Raw genomic sequence first — 25,331 nt, 5'->3', positions numbered from 1 at the left:
TTCCCTGTGCCCCTGGACGCGGCACAAAGCCAGTGGGTGCCGGGGTCCCCCCCAAGCCCTGACGGTGGGTGCGCGGGGCCGGCGGCAGCCCCCGGCTCCCAGCCCCTCGCGTCCGCAGTCTGCCCGTCCCAGGCTCCGGCAGCGCGTTTGCAAGTTCAAGTTCAGGTTTAAGCGAAATAAAACGCTCCTCGGGAGTCTGCAGCCAGCCCTCATTTACATGTGATCCCTCTGAACTTCGCCTGCGCCAGCGCGCCCTGTTTCCAGGGCCCGCCGAAGGAATGTTTTACAGTTAGAGCCCGCAGTGCTTTCTCAGGCATTTTAGACCCAGAGGCCCAAGTTTCAAGCTGCAGCATTAAAAGTTTCCACAGAGCTACTGCAGAGAGAGGGAGGAAGGGGGGTGGGAGGGAAATGAGGAGAACAATATCGTCTTAATTGTCTCTATATAGCTCCACAGTTAAAGTATTACTTTTTAAAGGGACATAATTTATTCTAGAGGCACGGTGTTATAACAACCAGTACATACTTTCACCGCAGCGTAACCCGCTCTATTCTTCATTGTGCTCTCCGGTTTTGTTGCTTTTGCAGAACTCCTTGTTACCCAGTCCCCTATACTGTACTTACAGTTTTATTCAATTTAAGCCAGTTCCTGCAGTCCTCAGGCGAGCGAAACTCCCCTGAAGCCTCAGGAGTTTTGCCTGCACCAGGACTGCAAAACTAATCTCCCCGCAACCACCGTTTCCCCCAAAGTTTCTGTACTTTTATTGCTTTAGACAATCGGCGAAAGTCATCCAAAGAAAATCAACCCCCAGTCTGGGCCTCCCAAGCTCCATTTGCAGCGAGACAGCCCGAGCGCGCACACACGTACACGCACGCACGCACACACTCACTCGGGGGGTTTGCCCCCCGGAGTCTCCTTCCCCGTCCCGTGCCGGCGGGGAGCGACGGAGCGACTGGAGCTACGTGGAGGGGGGCCATGGGGCCGAGGGGTCCCGGCGGGACGGGCTGCTCTGCCGGCAAATCGCTGCAGAGGCTCCGGCTCTTTGCTCTGCAGAGTTTGGGGTACAGAAGGTGGTTTTCAGCTGCTTTTCTTGACTGCCTTGATTGTACTTGAGAGTACACAGTGCAAGAGGAAAGCGAGGGGAGCTAATAACTTGAACCGGAGGGGAAAGCGAGCGCTCCCTCCAAAATCCCCCCCCAAACCTCCAGTGCTGGGTGTCTATGGGCGAAGCAGACAAATAAGCAGCCCTGTGGTACCACTGAGAGAGCAAAGGCAGCGTGCGCAGCCTGGTAAAAGCAGGGCAAAAAATAGTGGGGGAACAGGTCGGCGGAGGGCCGGGATGCGCAGGCGAGGAATTGGGCTGTGGGCAGCAGGAACAGCGGGGCTGGCGGGGCGCACGGCGGGCAGGTGCAGACGGACAGAGGGACGGCATGGGAGCCGGGGACTCCTGGACGAGGGGGCCGAGAACAAGAGCACGTTTTCAGAAGCGGGCAGAGAAAGGCTGGGGTTTTGGAAACCGCAGAATGGGAAGAGGAATCGGGGTCTTGGCAAGACTTAGGTGTACCGGGCAAGGAGATCAAAACCCGTCTCCAAATGAACATGGACAGAAATAGGGGCATGGAGGCAACTCTGGGTTTTTTGCCACATTGACCTTAAAATTAAAGTAGGCAAACTGGAGGAATAACGAATCAATTCAGCAGTGAACCCCCCTTCCCAAATCTCCCCTTAAAAAAAAAAAGCCAAGAGGGCATTGAGCTGAACAAAACCCCCCCTCCTGAACGCGAGAACTTTTGATGTCTGCATTTTTCCTGATGCTTTGTACCTTGCTAAACTGAACAAACTGCTCTGAGAAAAGTGGACGGCCATGCACCGAGCCTGTGCTCAGCGCTCAGACCCCGGGCTGTGCGGCCGTGGGGATCGATGATGGGACTTCTCCCATTCTACCAGGGACGTGGTGGCCGAAGAGTCCCGTACAGCTCCGTCAGGGCCATTGGGGTTGGGATGATACAGGAGCTGGGTGACCGGGGCGAGGAAGGGCCACTGCAGCCTTCGGAGGTAGCCAGCTCTCCGGTGGAGAAATGGGAAAAGCCTTCGCAGCACATGATGTGCCTTTGGATGAGGAGGGATGTATTAGACATGGTTGGCTAAAGGGAGTTGGGTCTTGGCCTAGTGTGGAGTGATTTTCACAGATATTGTGAGATGCCAATGAAAGTCCTGGTGGAGTGTAAAGTCATTAAATGAGATGAAATTAAACAATTTAGTTATTTCTGCTTCATCATACTTGTGCAGCATGGCAGGCAGAATGAATTACTACTAATGATCAAATTTAGTAATACTCATTAAACTATCTCAATTTAATTAATACTAACAGAGAAAACAGACAAAATTACTAATGTAAACCTTGAACTTAAAATCGAAAGGTGCCTCTCTGCTTTTATGAGTCAATGAATGTGAGCCTTTGCTCTGAAAATAGACTGCGTAGAAGTGGCTCTTTGTACTCAGTAAGTAAGCTGCTCTATTGTACGGAGAATTATAGCTCTACCCCATCTTTTTTTTTTTCCTAAATGTTACTACTTTTACTCCTCATATTCCTGAAAAGCCTCCAGGAGAAGAATCTGAACTCTGTTTTGCAACAGGACTGATAAAGCCGTTACCATTACTGGGACAAGTTCTGCCCTTGTTACTACTGTTAGGAGGACAACGAGTTTATAAAGAGCCTGTGGAGCCTCCCTTGGTGGGAATGAACCGGATGGAATGTAACCTGGCCTATACTTTCAGATTGGAGCCTACAAGAGCAGTTAATTGGGAAAACCCCCAAACTGAACCCATCTCTACATCAAGTAAGACTGCTTTGGAGTCTCTGAGAGATAATACCTCTAGCCACAAAATAAAAACTCTAGAGATAACTGATGACTGCACTGCAAGCCCTCCCCATAAAGAAAATGTGAATTTTAACCTTTATCTTATTTGAAGAAGACTAGATTTATTCTACTGTGCATAGCTATAAGCAAAATACAAGTATAATTAAACAAAAATATTATTGTATTTCTAAAAAAAACTCCTGCTGATAACAAATCTTCCATCTCCTACTCTCATTGATTTCAATGAATGTACAGTTGGGTCCAATACCATAGATTCACAGACACAAACTTTAACCCAGAAGACTACAAGAAAATCCTTCAAAATAACAAGAGAAAAACCAAACATGGAACATTATGTGTAAAAGTGTTCCTGCAAAATCTCCAATCTCATTGTTTAGCACATGCAAGGATGAAAAAACCCAACCCCACATGCAAATTTCATATCTAACTTTATCCCCCTTTTTAAAAAAAGATACCTTTTCTGTTGTCCTATTTAAAAAGATGTAGTTATGGCAAAAGCACAAAAGGATACCTAAAGTTGTATAAAGCTGCTCCAAGCAATGCAGAAATTATTGTGTTCAGCCTCAAAGGTGGCTTTTACATTTCATTGGCTTCTGAAATGTATTTAGCTGCATCTCTTCATGTGTAATAACTACTATTTGCACAGATGATGTAAGAGGTGGGTCATGCAAGTGAATATGCCTGAAAATATTATGATTATAGTGTCAGTAGTGTTTTCAAAATTGAATATTAATAACCAAAGTAACTAAAGGCTACATAGTTAAGCCTACAAGAGATATTCACATTTAGCCTCTTGATTTTTATTTGATTTTTTTTTAAAAAATCCTGGTTTTGGATTAAACTTTTTCAGTTCTGCCTCTGTTCAAGTAGAATATACTGTAAAAACAAATGACTAAAACAAGACAATACCTTTTGTTGTTCTGAACTAAAACCAGGTAAAGTTTGAAAGCTACAACTTGGCATGCTGTTAGTAATCCTTACTAGAACAGACATTTTGCTGTATTTCTTTTGAAGCCCCAATCCTTCCCCTGTATTTACATTTCTCTAGGATAGTCCAGCACTAGGGGAGGTGATGCTCAGTGTCTCGGGAACATAAAATCTGCTGCAAACTGGACAGTCCTCCTCTGTTAAGAAATGGCTTCTCATCTTTTGGTCCCTTCTTATGGAATTTAGTATTAACTTCAGAGCAAGACAGTCTATTTTGCAAGGTGTTCACCTCTGGGGCTTATTTATTCCTTGACCTCAATGTTAAGGCCATTAAGCAAAGGTGATTCTTAGAACAGAGGTATCTTAATGTCTATCCATTGGGAAGGATGTAGGGATTGTGGCCTTTAATTTTTGACTTTCATTGTAGATTGTGGTCCTAATCCTTTGATTGCAGAATTGTTAAAAAGTATATATGGCAGTTGGCAAAAATCTTAATGTTCCAGTAAATGCAAAAGCCATAAATCCAGCTGCTGACCTTTTCCATCCAGGTCACATGTGACACCTACTGGAGTTTGTCAGGCTGTGTGGAATTTATGGAGCTCATATAGGTATCATCAGCTGCGAAAGCTGAACTTCCATGAAATGTCTTTCAAATGCACTTCCAAAACCCTTGTAAAAAGTCAGTATGTCTTTTTTTAAGGGTATACATTTTACATGCGTTTTAAAAGGTCTCATCATGCCATCTCTGCAAATCTTCAACACTTAGGAAACTTCAGCTCTTAAATTATTACTCTTTACGAAATAGAGGAATCAGGCCAGGCACGTAACTGTTGTGATTACCAACTTCCAACAACCCCTTTCCAAGCCTACAGAATACACTGAACCTCCGCGCGCTCCTTTCTTTCTCATGTGCATCTCTCTGCCCCTCTCTGAAATCAATGGTATTGATGGTGTATTGTCAGTCAGGGAAATGTGATTTGATAGTACCCTAAAGCAGTTGCAAAAGAAGGAAAGGAATACAAAACCTACTCAGGTCCACACCGTGAGCGTGAGATCAATGGTTTCAATAATACGTTTGCCGCCATGTAGCACCCTAACTGTCGCAATTAATAATGTAGAAGGAGCTGATTAACTTAAGTAAAGTGCTCTCCACTGTGTAAACACATGAAGATCTATAGGGCAAAAGAGGAAAGAACGAACAAAACGTCATTTTTATATTTTATGTGGACACATTCTTGCTTTCTATTCTGCTCTTGTAACAATTACTGTACTAGCCACTCTGACAGAGTCAATAAATCGATCTGGGACCTGATGCAGCAGTGAGGCAGACTAATCCAATACAGCATTATCTACAATGGAGGCTGGGGGCGGGCATGGGGTGGCCAGGAAATCGGCCAAGTCAAGTAAATGCAGTACGAGGCACATAACTATAATCTTGCCTTATACTTGTTTGTTTGATTTGTGTGTGTGTGTGTGTATGTACCTGTGCATGTGTGTATCTGAACAACTGTGCAGCTCTGCAGGAGGAAAAAGTGCTCTGCCCATGCTGCATCTCCAAAGTCCTTACAATATCCAAAGTCTTTAGGATGCTCCAGCTGCTCACAGGACTCTGTGGTTCAGCGAGGATCAGCACCCACTCTGCTTTAATCATGTGAGATTAAAGTGGCCGATGAATTTAAAGATCTGATGACTCTCTCCCCCACCACACCAAAGTCAGTACCTGCTCCCTCTCTCCGCTGCGCCCACCACAACAGTGGCAAGAGCTGCTGCTTGTCCATTGAAAAAGAAATCTGGGAGCCCCCTTCCATGTACTCTGTACCTGTGAACAGAGGAACTGTCACGTTTTGTCAGCTTAAATGGTCACTTGGGCCTGGTATTATGTCTCTGACAGTGGCCGCACTTCTCTTGGGAGGAAGATGCAAGAATCCCTATAAAGGAGATGGACCAAAATGATTTGGCCTGAGGGGAAGCTTCTTCCCAGCCCCATGCAGTAAGTGGTAGGCCTTGTAAATCCATGTTAGCGGGGAATATGAGATTGAAAAAATAAAAATAAAAGAAAGTTTCCTGCTGAATGGAAAAAAGAAAACTGTTTTTTGGCAGAAGTTCTTCAAGAAAGAGAACATAGGCCATTGTTATTATGAAGACTTTTCAATGAAAACACAGAAAATCATTGCCTTTTAGAGTAATTGTTTAGCTAAAGAAAGGTTACACAGCTTGTAGAGAATTTAGTAAGAAATTAAATCTCTCCAGCTCATTCATCATATTTCTGCATTTGCCAACTCTTCCCACCAGGCCCACACTTACTTCTTCTCTCTCTTCTCCCCTACTGTGGAGCATAAGTAATGGCCATAAAACCCACAGAAAGGGTGCCTTGCGCACAGGCTTCCTGTTTATTGTAAGGAGGGGGAAAAACTGCTATGAGTTTAATTGCTTAGTTTGGCAAATTCGTCTATGTCCATTGTAAATAATTGTATGCTATATCTATTGGAAATAGGATGCTTAGTGTTAGTTTCCAAAAAAAAGTCTGAACTGCTCACCGGAGCCCACAAGGAGGAGGAAGAAAAAGCAGAGGAAAAAGGATCCCCCCTGCTGAGGACTAACCCAGGCATTTCTGGACTGATTTGGCTCCAACCCACTTTGAAGATAAGGCCACGTAACAGTACTGGGAAGTTGTCTATGAATCTTTACCTTTATAGTGCAACACATGCTTTCTTCTAGAGGTATACCGTTCTCTGCCGCTGTTTAAGAACTGATCTGAGAGTGAAATTTCATACCCTCTGTGCAAAAGCTCAATTAAAGGGGCTTTGTGCACTGAGCTGAGCAGGCAGTGAAGGGAATGGGAGTTGGGGAGTGACCCTGATGTCTGGCCACCTTTGTACCTCCTCTCTGTGGAGCACACTCTGAACTGTCATTAGCAACTGTGATCAGAGCAGCACGGTCACACTCAGGCTGCACTGGGGACGGGTGGCTATGGAGCTATTATGTGATCAGGGGCACATCAAGAGCACCATGACCACATGCAGGCTCTTTGCTCCCATCATGGTGGAACCATCTCAATTTTAGCTCAGCAAAGGATTCGGCCAACATTTCCTTGACTAATTTCAACAAAAGAAAAGAGCGAGTTTAATACGGCGAAACACAAAGCGAAGACAGGATCTGAAACCTTCTTTCAGCTTCCCAGGGTCTGAGGTTTGCTGATGCTTCATAGAGATTGACACTGTCTTTTCTATGAATACTCTCTCTAGACTCATACTACATACTACATTTTTAGAGCCATCTCCAGGCCACCCTCAAGATTAGGCCAGTATAGCTGCATCCTGGATGGAAGATGAAAGACAGCACCAACATTAAGGTCACATACCAGTAGCTTGGTGCCACTGGTTCTGCAGCAAAACACTTTTTGCTCAGGGATCGGAACTTTCAGTGGTCATAATAGGGCTCAAGCCCACAAAAGCCCATCCTTCTTTAATGCCCTTTCAGCTCAGGCCATTACTATAAATTAAGTGGTCACACCCCCCCTTCTCTTCTCACACGCTCAACTGTTCATTGTAATGGTTCTGCGTCTGATCTCTGTTTTGGGTCTCCCATTTCTTACATGTATGGTAAATGTCTAGCAGGAAAGTGATCCATGAGGGTATAGTGCTCACATAGGCTCAGGAGCAATCTAAACTTCAGATGGCACTTCGGGCACTGTGTAACTCTGCTCCAGGTGTCAGAAGAGAGCAGCCCTCACTTCCCATTGCTGATACGGGAAAGTTCACAGATCCCTGCTGGGTTTGGAAGGAAAGCAGTCCCTCTAACTTCAGCAGCTCTAGAAAGTTGCAGTCCCACACCCCAAAACTGTTTTTTTATACCTAGTCTCTGCAAATTTCTGTTCTTTACCCAAGAGAGACATTATTCCTGCATGCAGATGGTGTCCTGAACCTGCCACTACGTTTCCTGCTATGGGCCAAGAGAAGGAAAAGGGCTTAAAAGTGCTTTGCAGCTTAGGTTTCTTCCAAAGCCACGTGTGCTGGCCTAGGGAGGTTACTTTATGGAATATGTAATTCTCAGGCGGCTGAACTGATTTGAACAAATGCTTCCAAATTAGTGTTCTTCATCTTCATTCACGCTCAAACACAAGCGGTGCATTCAGCCTTGAGGATAAGTATTCTTATCCTGGGGAGGACAAGTCACCTAAGCAACAAGTAGCACTGACCCAGCTTATAAATAGTTCTGCTCAGAACCCCCAAAATAAAAGGCCTGATCTTGTTCCTGCAGCCTCTCATGTTCTCTGCACGTCTACTGCAATGTACGAGCCACACGCACCCCTTCCTTAACAGTTTTTCTGAACACAAACTGCTCCGCAAAGTGAAGCGGTGGCTCAGCTGTTAGCACGGTGTGGCAATACCACGAAATCCTGACCTTACCCTTCCTCCTCGAGGGCCAGCAGGTGCTGCCTGTCTGACCAGAGCGATTCCTGGGCACTGGGAAATGGGAGAAAGACAGAAGGGTGCAGCGGCAGGAAAGGACGGGTGGCTTGTGGTACTCTTTAATAAAGCACATCGACACGAGCTGTGTGTGAGTCTGGTAGGTCTGTGTCCCTTTCTGATGGTGCAAAGGGCAGGGCAGCGTGGCAGGGGTTCAGCGCGAAGCAAAAATGGAAAATCCCCGTGAAGTGAGGCACATGCTTTATTTGTCAAAAGAAAAATGTGTGCACTGGTTTCTTTCTTCCATAGGGTGGCAATGGAACCTGGGCACAAAACAGCTAGGCGGTTTCAGCTGCAGGAGCGATAGCTCTGGAGGAACTGCATTAGCTTCCTATTCAAGGTGCTGACTTTGATCTATGAATCCTATACGCTTTTGGGCCTTGCTACCTGCGAGACTGCTTCCCTGCCTCCCCCCTGCCTGTGCTCCCTCCAGCCTCGGTGAGGGGCATCACCTGCACTACACTCCTCCGAATTAAGTGTCTAGGCAGCAGTGACTGGCTGTTATCACAGAAGGACCATCTACTCTGGAATTTGCCTCCCTCCCTAGTCTGACAGAGCTCACATCTGCTAACCTACAGGACACAGCATAAAGCTCATTTTTTTCTCGTGCCCTTTGTTTTAAAGTGCTGCCAGTGAAAAATTGCAGCTTGCAGTTTGCTTTCTAAAAGGATTGTGGGGAAGTGAAATAGTCTTTCCCTTGTCTCTCGAAAAGAAAGTAATTGTACAATTAGGTTTGTATATGCACCTGAGGCATAAGGTGGTTTTTTAGAGATAAATAAAAGCCTAAAAGAAGAAGCTACAAAGATACTGCTGTCTAATTCAGAAAAGGCAGAGAACAGGAACAGATATAAAGAAGTTAGCAATTTCCTTATACTATAAACATTTTGCTAAACTTCAGTAATTTCCCCTCCTAACTTACTATGGGGCAGCATTACTCTTTTATAGATGTGTTTCACAGCGTGCACTTTTGTACCTGGTCTTTATAAGGCTGGCAGCAAGAGCATGGCTGCGTTTCTGAGCTTGCTGGTTTTCGTACTTGTCATTTTGCTGCCTAGATAAGCTTCTTTGACTTTTGGGGTTTTTCTTTATCATGGTGTGCTAGGTAAGTTATGGGCCTTTTGTTTCAATTGCTTTGTGTTATAAAGGATGAGCTCTATCTAGAGCACTGTTGTAGCTGAGTGGCTCTAGGGCCCCACCAGGGCAAGTGTGAAAAGGCAAGACCTTGGCTTACTATCCATGATCTGACTGTAGCTTTGGGATCCTGCGAAGGTGGAAGCAGGAAGAGCTCCTACTTCTGTTCTAGAAAATAGTTTTATCTTTTCCTAGAGAAAGGTAAGGGAATAAATATTTGGTTTTGCGCTTAACTAAGTTTTAGAAACTAGCTGGGATGGATCTGATATAAAGCTTGTTTACATTAGAGAGGGATTTTTCCTGAAACAGCTGGTCAAGAGGGTGCATGATACACTTTCTCCCTCAAGCAGAGGAGAAAGCCATTTAGTTTCTCACAGGTGGTAAAGCAGTTGATCTTCTGCCTGGGTGCCTGCAGTGGGAGGCAGTTTCTGTTCTGTGCATCCTCGTAACCTCACTGTGTAAGGCACACGGGCTACTGGCAGGTAGGAGTGATTAGATGGAGCAGGCATGTGTTGCTCGGGAGCTGTTTTTAGCATCCGAAGTACAATTTCCAGGAAGATGTAGGGTAAGTAGGTGGCAAACAGGACTCAGCCTAGTAAACAATGTTTAGTGTGAAGTGGAGCTGCAGCACACTGAATACTTATGATCCCTAAAGGAATTTTGTACTATAGAGCAAAGTGAGGGCATCAGAGATCAGCAAACACCGTTTAGAGCGGCGAGCGACCACGCAAACTCCATGCACAAAGAGCAGGTTGCTAGTTTAGCGTTACCAGCTGCACGTACTCTGAGTGCATATCCTGTGTTTCACAATTACTTTTATCGCTTGGTTAGGATGAAAAACCCCCTAAAACTCAGAACCCTTTATTCTTTATTAGCGTTGTTGCTACTGATAGGCTAGTCCCTAATTAATGTGATGGTACTTTCCCATTCCTCTACCATTCTCCTTATTACAAGTCCTTGGCAATACGAGAGACGTATCTATTACTTAGTCATGAGGTATCTAGACCAGCCTGCTTTTGAAACTAAAGACTGTGTACCCCAGGCATACTGTATTTCTGATTTGCATACGGAAAAGGCAGTTAAAAAGCTGATGCCCCCATATTGCTTGCGAGTCAAGTAGCAAAAGTAAATGATTTATCAAGCAAAGGTTACAACACCTGTGCCTTTTTGTCAACATATACAGAGGATGCCAAGTCAAGTGTTTCTTCTAATAGCTCAAACAGAAATTTAGATTCAAATAACCCCCCAGATAGGACAATTATGCGGTGAGCCGCTGAGGTGGCAGAGTGATGGATGGGGTAAGCAGAGGCAGTGTATGAAAAAACAAGCCAACTGAAAAGTTTTGAAGCTGCTAAAACCAGACAAAGCCAACAGCCCTTTTGGGCCTTTTGTTCCTGAATCAGAAGTACTGACTTAAGTCAGTTTATTTCCTGGTCTCTTCTGTCACGGAGTTGTCATCCTGCTACAACCTTTGTTGACACAGGAAGACGGCCTTTTTCTAAATAAAATATTATATAAATTCTATAAAATTCCTTTAAGGGATTATATTTGAAGCAATGTCACATAAATCAGAACATGCTGCTAATGGAAATGTCTACTGCTAATTTTTATAATGCCCATTAAGAAAGGCATGTGCTGGTTTTGGTTGTTTAAAAACAGCCCAGGACAGAATGATCCTTGCTCAAACCCAGCCATGCTGTTGTACATTTGTCTGCGATTTTATTCCAATGTTCTGTGAAAGCCTGTGAATGCCCATGTATGGGAAATGTGACTTCTGCTAAACGGCGCTGCCACATCCCTGTGCACAGACTCACTTTTGCAGCATTTTAAGACTAATAACGATGCTGTGTAACTAGTGCCTGCAGTCAAATGACCCACCAATTGGAAGAGAAAATCAGGGCCACCAAAAAAGCTGACCATAGTGTTTTCTTATAGCTTGTAGCTGGACCATAATTTTAAAAAAGCAGATGTTCAGATACAGTCTTCATTTTTATTTTGTTGTTCCAGCAGTAAAGAGTTGCTCAACCCTTATATTTAAGCTCGACTTTCAGAAGCTCTGAATGTTCACTGCTTCCTCTTGTCTAAGGGAGCTGTGTGGCCTGGCAGTTAGTGGTCCTCAGGACCCATATCTTAGGCTGACTCTGAATGTACTATAAAAATCCTGATGGAAAGCAGCCACCCCAGCTGCTTTTAATAACACAGTCCTATGTGTTTTTATATTTTCATTTCACAAATGTCCTAAGTGATCGTCCTATACACGAATGCCCTGCAAGAAGAGTACAAAAGCATGTCTTTGTTTAGGGGAATGCTAAGTAAATCCCAAATTATTGCAGTTGTTAGTATTTTTACCTCACTTCTCTGACTTAAAACACAGTCAACTTCAGAGTTGTTTCATGAATAAGTAGTGAGTTTTGCTGATAAATTATATATTTAGTATCAAGTGGGTTGTGGTGGTGTAATGACGTATAGAAGAAGTACGGAGATGCAGCTGGAGTCAGAGACTGGAAGTCAGTCTCCTTACCCACTGCAGCATGTTTGACTTTAATTGAAAGCTGTGCTTGGGTATTGTTTTTCACTGTACAGCATTGTTATTCACTATACTGCATTACATAGAAGCACTTAAAGTAAGGCTAGAGCACTTTAAAATGATTTAAGTCATAAATAAGGAGGATAAAAGTTTACAGTCAACAAACTTATCTGGGAAACCTAGACTGCAGAATGCAAATAAGTTTAAAATATTTTGGAGACTTAATACTCTTGTGTCTGACTACATAATCAGTTTACCAACTAGTAGTTTTTCAAGTCTTCTGGAAAAGGTAGGTAGCATTCTCCAAAGGGTTTCAAGTTTCCTGAGCTATGAAGGAAAAGACCAAATGCTTAAGGACTTTAACAGTATACCTTAACATTCCTGTTTCCCGATTTCAGCGTGTTTGTGTATATTCCAGTTGTTTCCAAAACTGGAGAAATATGATTTAAATGTGAAGGCGCATGAAAACTTGTCACGTACATGAACCAAATAAAGGAAGAGGCCTGAAAAGTGGGGTGCAGGCTGCATTTTGTTAAGGCATGAAAAAAAATCAGAACCGGATGGGTTAAAACCCCACTCTGCAGTGCTGGTGTACTTTCTGTGACCCTATTTAATGCAGAGAAGGTTTGAGATTCGATGTAGTTTAACCTGTGCTGTCGACAGAGCTATAAACTAAAGCCCCTAACAAATTGTACACAAAGAACAGATAGCAAGAAAACACATTGTGTTCACAGGCATCTGATTGCAGCCCTGTAAACTGAAAATCTTTGGTAATGGCTGACTTGTGTTTCATTGACGGTGTAGGCGCTGAAGCCATCGCAATGAGGAGTCTGTCTTCATGCATATACTGGACTGTGGCATGTGACAGCCATTCTTATTCATAAGTATTCAGATGCATATAAACGATTTGAAAGAACTTACAAGACCTAAGAGGAGTATTCCCCAATTTGCTAGCTATTTGAATTACTACTTTTTAGTCATCGCAACCAGCTCAAAACAAAATTGCAAATATTTCTTGCTGTTGACCTTTAAAAGAATTGTAACGTAGTCAAGCCATCACTTAAAACTACAAACTACAGTTGTCCTAGGACACTAGTTCTGCTCACTTTTTTATACCTTCTCCCCCATGATAACGTGATATTAAGCACTGACTTAATTTTTTCAACATCTGGCTCAAATTAGCTGCTAACAAAACTGCCAACAACTATTTTCTTAATCGACCCTGGGAATTTGATACAGCTTGGAAAAAGCACATTTAAACCTCGTCCTTCTCCTAAAGAAACACAAATGTTTACTTGAGCTTCTGATTTGACCATAGCAGGACGATGAATTCAGTTAACCCAGCTTTATAGGCCTGCCTCAACTGGACTTTTTTCTCTTTGTGTAAGGAAACAGATGTGCTCGCAATTACAAAATCTCCTGCTTGCTCAAAGCCCACCATGCAAATGGCCAACCAGGAATTCGAGTCTATTTTTTTACACGGAAGTCACTGGAGAAGTCTCCCGTCGTATCTGGTGGGGGATTAAGGTGCGCTGTTACCTGATGGGTCTCTCTGAGCTCCTTTCGCATATGCATTTAAATGCACTGCCTAGGGAACAGGTTGGAGCAAAAGTCTTTGAAAACCCAGCGCTAGAGGAAAAAACTGTGCGCTAGAAGCCAATGTCTTAGAAAGCAAGAGAGATCTTTCCAGTTACGAAAGCAGAGTTATTACTACATAAGCCCAAAAAAACACAACAGACAAACAAACTGCAAGTGACATTTCACTGTAGTTACTGAGACCATGTGGGTGAAGTGACAGCGGCAATGCAGCTGGCTCCGCGGGGACACGTTAGAGTACACTGAAGAAGAAGAGGCTGCAGGCATACAGAGAAGTCGAAAGCGGCCCACCTGAGTCTGTTGAGGGATATTTACAAAGCTTGGATCCCGTGGTCCAACACTGACGAATCGGTTTGCGGGGGAGGTGCTGGGTGTCGAGTAGGCTGTGAAGGGAAGGGACACATGCGTTGAGGAAGCGGCACTAGATTGCACACGAACAACACCAAAACACACTGTCTCAGAGCCACCTAAGCAGATGTTTAACATAGAAATGTGCAAACGTTTTAGAGAGCGAGAGTTTGGTTTTAGACACTGGAAAGGTTCGGTCTTAATGATGGGGATATAAACACGCAGGGGACCGGGCTGCTCCTTGCGAGGCGGGACGGCAACGACGTGCGCTCAGGGAGAGATGTGCTGGGGTCACCTGTGCTGCTCTCCATCCCAGAGGAGAACCGCTGCACGCCTTTCCATGCTGGGATAGCACAAGAGACTTCTGTACGGCCGGGTATTGCCTGACTGTTTTCACTCAAATATGCGGTACCTCTGGTTTTAAGGGAGTTTTGCATAGCACTGAATTTACTAAAGTGCTTATTAACGGAATCAGACCCTTATTTCATGCTAATCCAGCATTCTCTCTCGATAGAAAGTTTTGGTTTTCATACTGCTGTGGTCTGCACTCTCTAAAATGTTCACTTGATGTGTTTGAAAAACTAGGAAGATCCTTTCAGTAAAAAATTAATGGGTTGCAGTTTCACTGGGGTGGTAAGTGCAATCAGTCTGAAGGCTGAAGCTGCCTTTAAAAACTGGAGTGGCTCCCATAAATGTAAAGCTATTAAATGCAATGCAAGCCAAGAACCCAGATTACTTCCAAACTTGAAGTACTGTAATGATTTTATTGTTGCATTATATTCTCCACTACAACTGTCCACAATGCCACGCACTTCCACATCCAAAAGCTTTCAATGCATTTTCAGTCTTCCTCTCATTTGAAAATCCCCCATGCGATCTTCTCCCTTGTTCAGTTTTTTGCAAGTTCAGATCTAAATTCAAATAACCCAAATAGACGCCTTAATACAAACAGTGATTCTGTCTATTTTAAATATATTTATGGGAATGAATTCTGCTGAATAAAATCCCCAGACAACCTAACTATCCAATGAAGAGACAAAAAACAATGTTAAAAGGAAAGTTACTTGCCAAATTCCAGTCAGGCTAAATATAATGTTCAGGCCTCAACATTACAGAAAAATAAAGTGAGTTAAGAGTCAGAGAAGACACTGGCTTGTCTGTGTGGATGAAAGCCTGTTGCCTTTTTGAAGGCAAAATGTTCAGTGAAGAGGCATTACATTGGAGGAGCCTTTGGTTTAAAACTGTACTGAATCGGACCAATGCTCCACCTTATCCATTGCCCTCTCTCTTACAGAGGCCATAAGCAGATGCACAGGGAGGAGTCAAAACAGGTCACATATTTACTTTCTCATATTCTTCCCCACCCTCTGATTATTTTCAGCTCAGGGATTCCCTGTATTTAATGGCCCGCAAGGGATTTCTCATTGATGAATGCCCAATCTGCCCTTGAACCCACGCAAACTTTCTGCATCCCACAAAGCCCTTTGGCGAGGAGTTCTCAAGTTTATGAGCATGCAGAATCGCATCCTTCCCTTCCTTCTCTACCCAAGTCTCACAAGCGTCTCACGATGCCTCCTAATTCTTACCCTGAAATCACCCCAGAAACTGCACATCTTCATTTCTTACTGATCTGAGCAGAGATAAGGCACTCCCGACTTCTAAGAATGAATTCTTCCCAGTTGTTTCCAGTGAGGTGAGCTTTCCTCTCCAAAAAGCTAACACTTTGCTAGTAATCGCAAAAATCATGCAAGGAACACCTTTCCTTCACAAAGATTTAAAGGAATTTTTGAGTGCACTAATTCATCTTTCCAAGATGATTTTGCAAATTGCAGTGCGGCTTGCATATTAGAGTATGAACAGGTACACTGGTTGTTACTTATATCTGCAAATCAAGGAAGAAATGAACTGAGCAGATTTGGTGAGATATTCCCCTTGCCTTTTTTCCATGTTAATTTGCTTAATAATTCAAAGAAGCCACAAATTTGCAAAGGGTGAATCTCTGTTGCTAGTGCCAAGTATTAAGATTCTTCTGTACTGTTTTACGGTGTTTTTTTTTTTTAACTAACTACTGAACCCTATGTTGTGCAAGACTAAAAAATCCTTCTGCAGTAGGGAAAATTAACTTAAAGCTCAAAAATCAAACATCTGTTGTTTGGTTCTTCTGGTCTACTGTTAGGAAAGCAGAATGAGTGGAGAGGCCATTTAATCCCTTGGAGCAGGTAAGTTCCACTCAGGGGGGAAGGAACTCAAGATCTTGTTTACGGTTCCCTGTTGGCAGATACTTTTCCTGTGATATTTGGTAGAAAATCAAAGGGAAACCATCAGAACGCTGTCTTAAATGGTTTCTCTGTTCAAACAAAAATTCTAAAGCATTTGAAAACTGTATAATATGCACAAAAGTCCCCTCAAACCTTGCTGGGTGAATTACTATGTATACCTTTCTTCTGTAATGCTCCAAGCTATGTTTAACTTGCTTTCTGAAAATACTCAGATGTCAGCTTGGTATTTCCTTAAGGTCATATAACTACATTGCTAGAGCCAAGAAGTGACCAAAACTACATATATGCAGAGCAGGCTTTACACTGGACTCTCCCAAGATGCTAGTCTCACTTCACTGTAAAATGTCACGAGATGTTTGCGGATTGTAAGGGGCCATTTTGGCTCAGAATATTAAGTTGACATGGAATACACATTAGCAGTGACTCCTGTTACGGTGCAATTTGGTTCAGAAAAGGGAGCAGTACTGAGTGTTGCTTAGACTACCACCAACATGGCTTCTAGCCATATCTTACTGTCTTCACATAAATACCCTTGTTTGACATGGAGGTGGGATTCCTGGAAGTGCTACCATTTCTGATCCCTGTACTCTGTTCTCAGATTAGGATGGGGCAAACTGCTCTCACTGGTTAAAGCTGGGTCATACTATATTTTAGTATACATAGGCTAAGCCTGTGGTGGGGTCTTCAAACTCCTTTTTAGGAAAGGGAAAAGCCAAAGCATGGAAAAGAACAGAAGCCAGGTCTCTTAGGCAGATCTTCTCCTGATCTTTATCACCTTTGCTCCCTGGGAATTGCATAGAACTACACTAGTTTACACTAGCTGAAAGCTGGCCCATTGGGCTTGAATAGAAACCTCTTCCTGCCCAGCCTAGTCCTTCTGCTACTGGAATTCACTAAGGATCGTTTGCAACATCATAGCCCATAGCCAAGGAAATGAATGTGATGCCACAAATTTGCTATGATGCTTCACTTCAGGAACAAGCAAAACAGGAGCTGGCAGAGAAAGAACATTTGCTCACACAGACAGCTTTGATATTTAGCCAAAATGGCAAGAAATTGTATGAAAGACAAGACAAACAAACACTTTTGGGAATGTCATGTATTTTAAAGTTGCCTGCAGTAGAAGAATGTTAATTTAAAATATACTTTCCTGAAATAGTTTCTATTAAGTATAGGTGTGTGTCATTTATCAGACAGTTCTGGATTAAAAGGATAAACTTTTGGTTGGTAAAGATGATTTGGGTGAATGATAACCTAATGTACCACTAGGTCTCTCTTTTACAGACGAAGACGACAGGTACATGTGCTTGATATGATGAGCTGTACTGTTTCACAAAGGACTAGGAGTCAGTTTAGCCATCGTGCGGTTTTAGCGAGAGAATTAACCGTAGGAACGTGGTGCAATACAGCATTTCCTACTGCAATGCATTCTGCAGCTAAGTATCTGAGAGGGAACTGCAAATTCTAACAAATTAAATGATACAGTCATCACCCTCTTTTTTATGGATGGGGAAAGGAGTGAACAGAAAGCTAAAATGGCTTGCCCAGAGGGTGCTCAGTCAATGCATAGCAGAGAGCGGGAGAGAAATCCAATCTGATTATGAATCCAATACTATAGGCACAAGATCATTCTTCCCATCCTGACACAACTGCTGTTTAACACGAAAACTCCTTTGTGCAAAGGGACATTAACTGATAACGATCTTGCCCGACAAGGGAAAATAGCTAAGTTTCTCCCCATGTAGAGTTGTGAACCTTAGAAAATTACATTTAGTTTAGAAGTGCTCATTAAAAATCATGGTGTACAGGATGGCAGTATCTTAGACTCTGCATCGGAATGAGGGCCACAGATTCTAAGACTCAGATTCAGTTATGATAGTGATAAAGTCCAACTGGCATGTAGTAGAGGTGGTGTTTTCTTTGGGCAATGAGATAGTAAACCCAGAAACTGTCAAGTTCAAGAAAATATTGTGTTGTGTTTGTTATGGGTTACCAACCAAACAAAATCAAGAAGAGATCTGAGATAAGATAATTTTGGGACTGCTTCTGATATCAAGGATGTGTTCTATTGAAAAGGCTTTTTATGGAGGAAAAATGAACCCTCCCAAACCTCATGAATCCCATCTCCATTGTGTCATCTCACTGAGGAAAATGCTGGCTTTCCAAAGGGATAGGATTCGCAGCTGAAATTTTCAACTCCCAGAGCATGCCTGGCCACCCAGTAGCGGCAAATCCCCGATGTGCATCTCCAGGGGCTCTTCCTTCCTTGGACAGCACTAATGTTCATGTTTTGGTTAATGTCACAGCTGGAGAGTTTCACTATTGCTCTGAGAATCATTAACCACCTTGTTGTGATTTTTAGCTCTCATTCCCAGGAGGCCATGCTGTATTGAACAGCTGCTCCTGGCTCCTGCACCCCTCAGGAGGGCCATATTCCAATTTTTGGTAGGGCCGTAACTGTATTCTGTTTCTGCAGAGGGCTTTCTGCTAGACCAAAAAAGGAAAGGAGAACGGAGCAAATGCCAACCCCTTTCACTCCATTTGCCTGGGGGGGGCTTCATTCTCCTCCACACAGCTAAGGAGAGAGTCTGGCCAAAATCTAACATCACTCCTGCCTTTGTTGCATAAGTGACTTTCCAATATCCTAAAGCTCTGCAGGGCAGTCAGCCATAACCCAGCGACACTCCCAGAACCGGTGCACTCGAGCAGTTCGTAACCATGGAAAACACCTTTTTGTGCGGCTTTTATGAAACTCTGGTGAATCTGCACTTGCTATTTGAAGGCCAATATTTAGTTAAGGAAAAAACAAACACCGACGAAAATGGAGGGTTGGTACTGATTGACACACTAAATGGAGTCCAGTGGGCCCTTCTGGTAAACTCTCACTGCGAGGCTAGGAACTTTGGTTTGTTTTACGCTTTACATGGCCAGCCACTTCCACTGGCTTTGGTATATATGTAATATTTTTTCTTACAAAATGTTTCCTATAATCTACTTTTCTGTAAAATTTGTCCCTAAATTAAATTATATGTTTCTTTACAACTCAAGTCACTATTATTCAAAACCCTTACCAAAAGGAAGATGCATGCCTGAATATGTACAGAACTATATGTTTAGACATCAGCGTAGCTAATTAACAAACAGTAATTATTTTCCTAATCTTTTGTTTAAATACCATTAACTGGCTGCTCTTGAGAAAACCTCGATTCCCAATTAACGTGGCAGCTGTCTGCTGAACACTGAGCCACAGTGACCAGTCTGAGCCGATACCGATGGGTGGTGTTCTGCAAACTTCAGCGGACAATGCCAGTTTTTATGCCAGCTGAGAATCAGGCCAGACGCACATTTAGCTTGTTTACATGATCACAGTATCATAAAAATTAAGTATTAAGATTACTGGTAAAATGATGTTGGGAATTTCTTTCTTTTAGACACCACACACTGCCAGTAAACTGAGTCACAACTGTAATGACAAATACACATTGACCTAGTTTCATTTTTCCCGGTTCTGAAGACAAGGAAATAGTAAGGCATTGCTGACTATATTCAGTGATAAATATGACTAAACATTAACCTTTTAGATTCCACCACTGAATCTTATTGATAGGACTTAAAAGACGGTATCTTCTGTCAGAAAGCGTCAAAACTTCCTGATAGCACAAGTGTTGGTCTAAGGTCAGAAAGAGGAGTGGAAGGGAGGGAATGAATCAACTTCTTAGCTCAACAAAAATCTGCTGATCAATTCTAGAAGTCCTGATTCTAGAAGATCATGTTCACAATCTTACCAGACTGTCTCATACTAAAACCCATTTTAACTTTGAAGCGAGCCAGAGCATCTTGCTGAGTTTGCAGTTGTGCACTATCGCGCAGCAGAAGGCAATGCAAAACTCCGAGAACTACCAGATTTTAAAAAAGCCCCCTGGAACCTGTGCAAATCTCCTGAACAGTATATAAAGCTTTAAAAATGGAGGCTTCACATGGTCTGAATAGTGAATACCTCTTTGCACATCAAGCAGTGGTTGCATATAGCATTTAAATAATAAGCTTGAAAAGCACACAAAGGGATTTGCTCTTTCGATTAGATTGATTTTTGTTTGTGGATGTTATTTGGACTCCCTTCACTGTGGAACAAGTCCCCTACAGTTGCCATTAAAGCACTGAAAGCTTCCCTTTTGTTTTTAAATGTCAGTTTGAGCATAGCTTCATTAAATCATTTCACAATTAACTCCCTGAACATCCAGACTTTTTTAAAGCATCAAACCCAGCTGAATCGCATTTGTTTCCCAGAAGAGTGAGTCCAAAGTGGTATCCCCAAGTGTGTATCCAGGAATTTGTATATTTGACTTGTGGCTACACAAAATACATATGGGAGCCGTGTGGGTGGTGGAGAGAAGATTAAAGCTTTCTCCCTGGGCCTAAGAAATACCATAGCTTCTTGCCCCAAATGCAGGGCTCGGGAACCAAGTCATAAGGGAAGGACGTCTGGGTTAATCTAGGAAGACTTATTCCCAAAAGAACTATAAATGAAGTGAACTCAAAAGAGTTGTTAGTTTAGCACAGTATGTATAAGCAGCAATGTTTTCGATGAGGCTATCTGTCTGACTTCCATGTCGTATCTATCTTCTAAAGCCTGACTTGAGATACCCACTTGCCTCCTCATGACAGTAAACAAGATCCCAAAAGTCCGAGGTCTGTGTCACAGCTTAGCTACTGGCCTTGGTTGCTCTCATACGTGGTTATGTGAAATGCCAACAAAGTCAGAAATAAAACGGTAACCTTAAGCTAACTCTTTTCTCGTTAATGCAGAAGCAGCTCAGAATTTTGTCCATCATATACAGAGTGGAGAGCTCTCCTGCTTCCCGAGAGCTAGTCCAGTCCTCGTCTCTGAATAGCCGATAGACGGTGATTGCAGCACATTGCGCGCTGCTGTTAGCCCTTGGTTCCCGCTGCGTCTATACTTACTTGGAGAAGTGGGAGAGGTGGCCCCTCCTTCTGTTGATGTAGTTGGAGGTTTTGTGTCTGGCACTGGCAGAGGCACAGGCCTAGCCATTGGTGGCGGAGGTGGTGGTGGCAACATTGGGGTAGGAAGGAATGGATTGTGCACCTTGCCTTGGCTGCTACCATTGGGCTGCCAAAAAACAAGCAAACAAACAAAAATTATACTAAAAATCAGCTATTAGGAACCTCCAGCAATAACAATCTAGTTGAAAGCTATGTGCAATACATTTACAATTACTTGAGAAGTGGCAAAGAAAGTGCTGGGTCAAATTCTCCATTGACTTCAAGGAACTTTGTCTCAAACCCCGTGAACCTTGTGAAACTACGGAAATTCTCACTTTTAAACATTTGTCCTATTAGCAGCTGGTCTCAACTGCCCTGGATTAAATTCTACTACTCTTTACATTTCCTGCAGCCACTAACTCATGACCAGTGAGAGCTGAAGCAGTATTTTTGACCCCTTAAATCCCCAGTTTCGTGTCTCTGTTATACCCTTAGGATATCAGTGCCTAGGACTTGAGTGTAAATTTCTTAAAGATACTGCTCATTAAGAGAAAAAACAAGCATTTTTGGTGGTCTTAAAAGTCATGCTGATATCTTATTACAGGAAGATGAATGAGTATATATTAAAGTAACTGGTCTCCCACATCCCTTTTGAGTTAGCAATAGTGCAGCTCACAGTTTAGTTGCCATTAGGATCATATGGAGAAATGACTGAACTTTGGGAAACATCGGGAAAAAAAAACCCCTCCCTTAGTCTGGGATGTGCTCAGTCACAGGCAGAATGGGCCTAGATATACAAGTGTGGTCTTTCAGTTAATCACCAGAAAAACCTGTCCATAAGTCAAAGTGTTTTCAAGTATCACAAAAACAAGAAGCAGGCTTAAAAAAAAAAAAAAAGAAGCCACCCCTTCCCCCAACTTGTTAAGTTTACATTTTAAACGTAACACAGCCTGGACACTTGAAAACCATACGGATAGATGCCAACTACCATTATAAAGAGAAAGTAGGACAGCCTGTGAATCAGGTGTTCCATTTTAGTGACAAAAATGATGAGATCACTTTCGACAGCACTCTACAAATTGATCTCACTGCAGTTCTTCTGGCACTGAGCATTGGCTTTTCCATTGATGATAAAAGCTCAGCTTTAAACACAGATCCATATTCTAAGTACTGCTAAAGAAAATAATATTTTAATTCCTGTTAGGCTTTCCATTAGCCTGAATTACTGGGGACAGAATACTTGTACTGGCAAACGCTTGGGACCTTATTTTCATTTCACCTGTTTTGGCACTGACAAAAGGCCTTAAAGTCGTGTGGGTGCAAATCACACTTGTGCTAGAGCAAAAATGGTTCAGGGCATAAATAAGACTCAAATTCATCTGCATTTAACTTAAGCACTCCCACTGACTTCAAAGACTGCAGTTACTAGTGTTTGCAGTAAGAAGCAATCCTTCAGGGATATTTATTTTTCCAACATACAGTACCTTTAATAAACTAATATATTAGTGACATCTCTCAAACACTATCTTGTCTCACAATTAGGTCCCTTTCCTGCCAAGAAGACCCCTGCTGTATGTTCATTGTGAGTGTGCTAACAGTTCATAATGCTGAATGGTTTGGGATAAATTAAGCAAATGAATACTCAAGGAAAAAGAAAAGCACTATATTGATTTGTTGTCTAGACATAAATGTATCTGCTAACATATTGCAGACATTATTCAAAGCCAGTACTGGCTGGAATAAGTAGAGTCAGTTTTTCTGCTAGGGAAAAGAAAGCACTGAGAACAATATAGCTTATTAAATAAGTGTAATAAATTAGATGCTAATAATTAAACTAATTCTCATTAACACTTTCAATCGTATGTATGTCAGGAGAGAAACAGTAATTTTGCCAGTTATTACTTCATTGGCTGGAAAAAGTTACATGCATTACATTTCATGAAATATTCAGAGCATTATTTTAGATTTGATTTACATAAAATTTATAAATTCTGTATTTGACCGGAATGCTATTTCAATAATAGCAAGATGATTCACTTTATTTGATTAAAAAAAAATGAAAATGGTTATTTGAAGCTTTGGAACTCTGCTTAATTTTTCATAGAGATAAGGGGAAAAGATAACTGCTTACAGAAATAACAAACCATAATAAACTGTACTTTTAACATCTTGAGTTCAAGTACTGGTCAACTTGATCTAAAGTGCTATAAGGCAGTATTTTTTTTTTTTTAATGAACTTAGCTGATCTGAAACATCTGTTTCTCACCCTCCCTTTTCCTGCTCCTCCCCCCCCACTCTCCCCTGAACTTCAAAAATAATTAATAAAAATTATTCTGCCTTCATATTTTGTTAACCCTAGTTCCACTAGGGTTACAACGCATGCAGCAAAGTCATTTGTGGAGGGACCCAAAAGGTCACTGTATCACCAGCTTCTCTGACAGTTTAACTTAACTTCACCACAATGTGGTCGAGTGGTTTTTTGGGGGAGTTTTTTTGTTGTTTTTTTAAAATATTTTTGCAGTAGCAGCACTGGTTTTTTTCTTCCAACGACTATTCAAGGTGTGTTCCTGTATGCAACATGCTGTTAAAATAATCCCATAATCCCATGGTTAATTTTACATAGGACAAACACTTCTGAAGAAATAAAAACGGCTTCCTTACATTTAGGAACCCCACCTGTCCAGCCTGCTGACCAGCGTCGGGGCAGACAAGTTGGACAAACTCTTTCAGAGTCTCCTGAGGATGATAGCGGATTGCTGGGTGTGAGAAGTATGGCCCAGGCTGTTGAATAATGGGTGATGTTGGAAAATGAAGAGTCGATGGTGTTGCATGTGGACTTGCTATAGGAAAGAAAACAAAGAAGTTATATAGAGTTTTGCCTTTGGAAAATAAAACAGTTTTAATCTACTGTAGCTTTACTTTTAGTCTTTTTTTAAATGTACAGTATTGTTTATACATCTGATCTTCACAATTAATATATTAGACCACATTGTGTCCTACACTCACTTCATCTAGATCCTGAAAGCAAACGGAGCCAGACATTTTGAAGGATTTTTTTGTATTTTTAGTGGACACGTATAGAAATCAGCAGTCCTTTCTGAAAGTGAAAACTATTCATCACCTTAAGAGCAGTCCTCATCAATCAGGCAATAAAAAATGTATTTGGGAGATTAGGGTTGATTTAATTGACATTTCATATAACTTGGATTTGCACATATGAATCCATTTTATATTGTACTATAAATGGTTGATAATTTAAAGATGGTCTAACACTTCCTGTTGTTGGGGTTTTTCTCCACCTCAGTTTAGGAACATTTATTTTAAGTAACATGTTTTCATCTAATGAACATGCACAAAGTGGCAAGATCGTTTTGAAAATTACATTTACATTTGTCCTGAATAATGCTAGGCTCAAATCTTCAGCAAGCCGCCAGCTTACATTCAGGGATGAAGTTTAATTTGGTGAATTTATGGGCCAACAAGCCAGCTGGAAAATGTACTACAGTGAAGGTGTAAAGGTGTAATGTACACAAGCCCATTGGCAGTGACAGATTTTACCCTCAGCTGATTTCAGCAGAACTACAAGTGCACCTGAAGAGCCTTATGCTCTCCTCCATTAGGTGACACCTTTGCCCAGTTCCTTGGCCTTCAAGATACATTGGGTTGGACCCTTGTTAGCTAACAGTGCTTTCCACTGTCAGTTGTCACCATGCGGCAGCAACTGCTGCCACTCATAGTGCTATGAATTCTCCCTTTCCCCTCAAAAATGAGAATCCACTCTTCCTTTAGAATGGCCAATTAATCTGGTTGCGCACAAGCTCATCTGTAAATCATAGTTTATTTCTCACCAAATAGTCATCATTACAGCCCTGTTGCTCCCTTGGCATGCTATCCTAGTAATCTTTGAAGGGTGTCCATGTGCATATACTGCACTTGTACACCACACATAACCGATTAGATAAAGGCTATGCAAGGGAGGTAATATCCTACAGAAACTCATGTGTTGCCTTTGAAGTAAGTTAAATATACAAGAGGGAAAAAAAGCCTTTGGCACTTCTCAAAAAATTGGAGAAGCAGGAAAGTTAACTAAAATCAAATACAAATGAGCAAACACTCATTTCATGACAAATGTTATGAAAAACCCTCAGTTAAATAAAAGCTAAAATCTGCTTC

General features: G+C 42.2%; 1 protein-coding gene across 12 annotated transcripts in view; it reads right to left on the bottom strand.

Annotated features, from left to right (window-relative positions):
• NFIA (nuclear factor I A) overlaps positions 1-25,331 on the bottom strand; it is a 257,785-nt gene that overhangs the window by 16,211 nt on the left and 216,243 nt on the right. For 7 of the 12 annotated variants that reach the window (XM_075037241.1, XM_075037244.1, XM_075037238.1 and 4 more), the window contains 3 exons: positions 23,820-23,998; positions 21,120-21,285; positions 13,822-13,913 (listed from right to left, as the gene is read on the bottom strand). In XM_075037241.1, coding sequence (XP_074893342.1) covers positions 13,822-13,913; positions 21,120-21,285; positions 23,820-23,998 — 437 coding nt within the window. The remainder of the gene's footprint in view (positions 1-13,821; positions 13,914-21,119; positions 21,286-23,819; positions 23,999-25,331) is intronic. The other 5 variants (XM_075037240.1, XM_075037250.1, XM_075037245.1 and 2 more) reach the window with 2 other exon arrangements.

This window comes from Buteo buteo, chromosome 10 (genome assembly GCF_964188355.1).
Source record: "Buteo buteo chromosome 10, bButBut1.hap1.1, whole genome shotgun sequence".
Lineage (NCBI taxonomy): Eukaryota > Metazoa > Chordata > Aves > Accipitriformes > Accipitridae > Buteo > Buteo buteo.
This window is presented reverse-complemented; position numbering and strand designations above follow the sequence as displayed.